Here is a 4,291-nt window from a genome sequence, read left to right as displayed (position 1 = left end):
TTTAAGTCCAAGCTAAAAACTTTTCTTTGTAGCTTGGCATATGACAACTGAAAGTGTTTTATCTAAAGTATTTTATATGCACTCATTCCCCTTTTAAGTTAATTTTTTACTAGTTGCTGTTTGCTGTTTTGATTTTTGCCTATGTACTATTTAACTAATCTTTTATTTCTCTAAAACACTTGGAATTACTGTATATGTATGAATTGTGCAATATGAATAAACCTGCCTTTCCTTATGTCGTTCTGCACCGTATTTAATTAATATTGTCCACTTATTCTTACCTGTACCAAGTGTACCTGCTGTTGTAATTCATGTCATGCCCTTTGTTGTGCGGTGAAGTTGTTATTTAAAAGTGTACTCTGAGTATGACCTGAATGACCATATTTACACCGTAACGCCTAATTCAACCTGCGTCTGAACGTGACGCCCGTTGCCATGGTGAAAATCTCCATTAACGTTAACGTCGTTCACCTGTTCAGCGAAAAAAAAAACGTCAGCCATGTCGGTTAGTACAGGTCATGACATGTATGTTTAACTGTAGCCCATGTGTCTTACACCTTAGCCAATCAGGCACCGGCGGATGTATGTTTAAGGAACTTGGATGAAAGTAAAACAAAGTGAGCAGTGCAGCAGGGGGTGGAGGCAGAGATCTGTGTTGGTAAACGGTTTAGCTCTGGGTTTAAATACCTTTAAAGTGTCGCGTCTGTTTAAAACCGTGAAGAGTTTTGTGTTTGTCTTACGGTTAAAGGCTGGCTGGATTTGAAACTGAAAACAAATAACCTTAGAAATGCATTTTCTTGGACTTTTTGTGCTTATTCTTTGCCAGGTGTCCCGGGGCTCTCGTGTTCCAGTAGGTAAGAAGTTTGGGCCTTTTTGCATTTTATCGTAGTATGTTAATGAAAATATAAGTGCACAAAAATAAGATAAAACGTGTTTTAGCTGTGGCCATCACCGGCTGCTGTACGTGGAAAGTTAAAATAACATTTGCTGCTTTATTTACATTCGGGTCATTTGGTTTGGTCGGACATAACTTACTTTTAATTTGACGTATTAGGTTATTGTGCAGATCAAACGCTGCACTATAACGTTACACAAGGTCGATTCGTAGTTCTACAAGAAATCCTGTCATTGTGAAACCTAGAGTTCAGTTTTTTGTTTACCCTCTCAGTGGGGTGCTGGTTCCACCCTATGGTTATTTATGTTGGTTGGTGGAGGTCTTGTTTTGGACTGTATTATAGTGAAAACAATATATATCATCCATCCTTTGATGTATGAAAACCTAGCATCATTAATAGGTATTGGACTGCGTTAGATTGTACAAATGCAAACGAATAAATATGCACAAAATACTGTGTGATAGCAACAATTTCCAAACATTGAAAGGTTTTGCACCTATGCTGAATAACTCTAAAATACTTTATTGTGGAAGCACTAAACAGAATGCATGGTTTTAAATTTTGTTTTTCACAGTTTATTGTAGGGCTGTTTTTAAATGAGTGATATAACAGGCATATATCTGACTTTGCCTTCAGGGAAGATTTGAATATTTTCTCCACAAGGTAGATGTATGCCTGTTTTGTATCTAAGAAACCTTACCTTGAAGTATTCATTCTTTACAACACTGCATTTTGGTTCTCTCCCTTTTAGATACCACCATAGTTCAGTTCCGCCACTGGGGAGTGGTGGGTACTGAGGAGGTTGTGGAACAGGTTCTTCTTAATGGAGTCCCTCTCATTAGCCCTAGCCAAGAAGTCAGCAGTATTATCCAAACAATTAAGACTGATTCACCATTTCCACTTCTTATCAGTGACAACCAGACTTCAATGCTAAGTAAGAAAATTGTCATGGACTATAAATGAATGTAATGACTTAATTTGCATTCCATGTTATGGTCAGTCAAATGTTATCTTTAATAGCCTTTATATTACTCCCTAGGAAATCACACTGTGCTTAGGTCTCGTGAATGCATCCTAAAGGAGTCTCAGCTGCACTGGGCAGACCGTGTTTTTTATGATGGGAAGGTCTATCTTACTTTGGACCATTCTGACATGTGGAAAGCCCATGTACCGCAAGCACAGATCCTTAAACTGTTGTGGGATCAGGATGTACAACGCACAAGGTTGGAGAGAAGTCAACTTCAGGAGGGATGCATTAAGCTCATGAGAGAATTGAGTTTTTCAGAAGAACAGTCAGGTATGTTTTGTCCGTGGCTTTGATGACGTCCTGTTTTTTGCAGTTCTCATTAATTTTGAGACGTTGTGGAACCTAACAAATATGTTTTACCCATAAAGTCCTTTGCCTAGAGACGATGGTTAACTCACACAGCACATGTCAATGGTTGATACTGATGATATATCTTGTGGACAACAATTGCCAATGTATATGATTTTTACTTAATTATAATGGTATATTGGACCTAATGACATGGTGCAATGTAATCGAATAAAGCTAATGTGTATATTGAACAGTAGAGCTCCAGGTAACAAATATGTTCATTGCAAGTTAATGTGCCAATTATCGTCTGTGTTACTTGATCAATTGTTTTAGTCATAAAAATTAAAGGATTTAGATTTAAAAGGATTTAGTTGATTGTTGCAGCTCTTATATCCAGTAAATCTTGCTTTAAGCCCTTACTTGATGCACTTCTGCAAAAGTACCAGTACTAATATTCAAACAGAAATTGTAATTTTAAAGGCAGCCTTTATGTCATGTGATCAGGTATAACCTACTTTTATTGTGAAATATGACCCATATGTTACTTATTCACAACCATTGCAATCATTTGTTAAATAGAATTAATTAATAAGACCTTCTCTGGGTCTATAGCTATAGCTGTGGATTGTAAAGGCAGCCGATGGTATTTAACTATAAGCCATATGGCACAATGTGGGCTAAAAGTGAGTACACTAAAGAAAACCTTGTTTTTTTTTTTCTGTGAATGCAGTGCACCTTCACATGTGGGAGGGTACTCTCTTTTATCTTTTACAGTGACCAGTTTTACTGACGTCCAGTCAGGTTACAAATTTGAAATATTTTTCTAGTTCCAGGAATTCCTTTGACTCAGTTTCTCATCCCCATCTTGGCACTCCTGGCCTTAATGGGACTAATCATAATCAGTGTCCTCCTCTCTAAAAACTATGGTGAGTTAAAATCATTTTTACTTTTTGATAATAATAAATTATGTTCAACCTTTAATCACAATTACATATTTGGAAACCTTGACATTACAGGACATTTTTTGTTCAAGTTTGGAATATAGTCTTGTGTTTCATATTTGTGCTTAGTTACTTTAATTAAATGTAGCATATCTTGGCTTTATTTTAAAACATTCTGTCACATGATTTTTGGTATGGAGTCTCATCATCACAAGTAATTTAAAAGCATGATCATGTGTTTTGTCTTTTTCACATACTCTTAGGTTTGAGGCAGCCCGGAGGTAAGGAAAACAGCAACTGCTAACATTTCCTCTTTAGTCTTTCTGTACACACGTCTCAGTTAACAGTCTTGAGAGAAGATTAAAAAGTTAAATATTACATCAATTCAATACCACATTCCCTCTGCATATTCTTATCATTTTTATAGTTTTTATGTGCAAGTCTATCATTTATCACTGGATGACACACTGCAGTATGACCTCAGTTTTATTTTTTCGGGTCAGTGAAATTGAGCATAATTATGTAGGATTTTCTTTTTTTAAGTTTTATTTTTATTTCGTTGGTTATTCAGTAATGAATATTAGACTGATCTATGCTCTTTGATTCCCTTGCAGGTGTTATTGGCTCAATTATACATTACCCTAAGGACATGACTGAAATGGCTCCAGAGGTAAAAGGCTGTGCTTACCATACTTTGTAATTCAAAGCTCCAGTTTAAGTAATTTTTCTACTGAATTATGTTTATGTTTACTTACTACTGTAGCCCTTTTTGTTTGTGTGGACAGTTTTGCTTCATGAATGTAACTTACCAACAGCCCAAACCTATGGTCTGAACTTCATTCATGATTGTCTATAGATGTTTTTTTTTTTTTTTTTTTTTTTCCTCCACTCAACTGATTTTTTTTTTTTTTTTTTTTTTTTTTTTGAGCCATATTGTTTTATGCACTTTAACATTTGTAATGCTTTATACTGGTGCTTTTATTCTGTATCTCTATTCATGCACATACACACATAGTTCACTACCTAAAGCAATGTAAAATTCTTCAGATGTTCTGTTTCAATTTCTGAGCTGAACAATGAGTATTAGCAGTAGTAGTTGTATTAATTACCTTTGTGTAAATGTGGAAATTTGACAT

At 35.5% G+C, this 4,291-nt stretch overlaps 1 protein-coding gene across 1 annotated transcript; it reads left to right on the top strand.

Annotated features, from left to right (window-relative positions):
• Positions 1-528: 528 nt before the first annotated feature.
• On the top strand, positions 529-4,019 carry LOC113134521 (uncharacterized). The gene is made up of 6 exons (XM_026313937.1): positions 529-854; positions 1,648-1,830; positions 1,936-2,193; positions 3,042-3,140; positions 3,419-3,436; positions 3,770-4,019. Exons 1-6 carry the CDS (start codon positions 788-790, stop codon positions 3,853-3,855), a joined length of 711 nt encoding a protein of 236 aa, XP_026169722.1. The 5' UTR covers positions 529-787; the 3' UTR covers positions 3,856-4,019.
• The last annotated feature ends 272 nt before the right edge of the window (positions 4,020-4,291 follow it).

The sequence above is a fragment of the Mastacembelus armatus genome, chromosome 17, assembly GCF_900324485.2.
Source record: "Mastacembelus armatus chromosome 17, fMasArm1.2, whole genome shotgun sequence".
NCBI classification, from domain to species: Eukaryota; Metazoa; Chordata; class Actinopteri; order Synbranchiformes; family Mastacembelidae; genus Mastacembelus; species Mastacembelus armatus.
The sequence above is the reverse complement of the archived record's forward strand: the minus strand, read 5'-3'. Positions and strand labels throughout refer to the sequence as shown.

Bases quoted from the DNA above. Each gene is read 5' to 3' on its own strand.
- LOC113134521 (XM_026313937.1), top strand. From the start codon at position 788: ATGCATTTTCTTGGACTTTTTGTGCTTATTCTTTGCCAGGTGTCCCGG. The intron at 855-1,647 runs GTAAGAAGTTTG...TCTCCCTTTTAG, and splicing joins GGGCTCTCGTGTTCCAGTAG to ATACCACCATAGTTCAGTTC. The intron at 2,194-3,041 runs GTATGTTTTGTC...ATATTTTTCTAG, and splicing joins TTTTTCAGAAGAACAGTCAG to TTCCAGGAATTCCTTTGACT.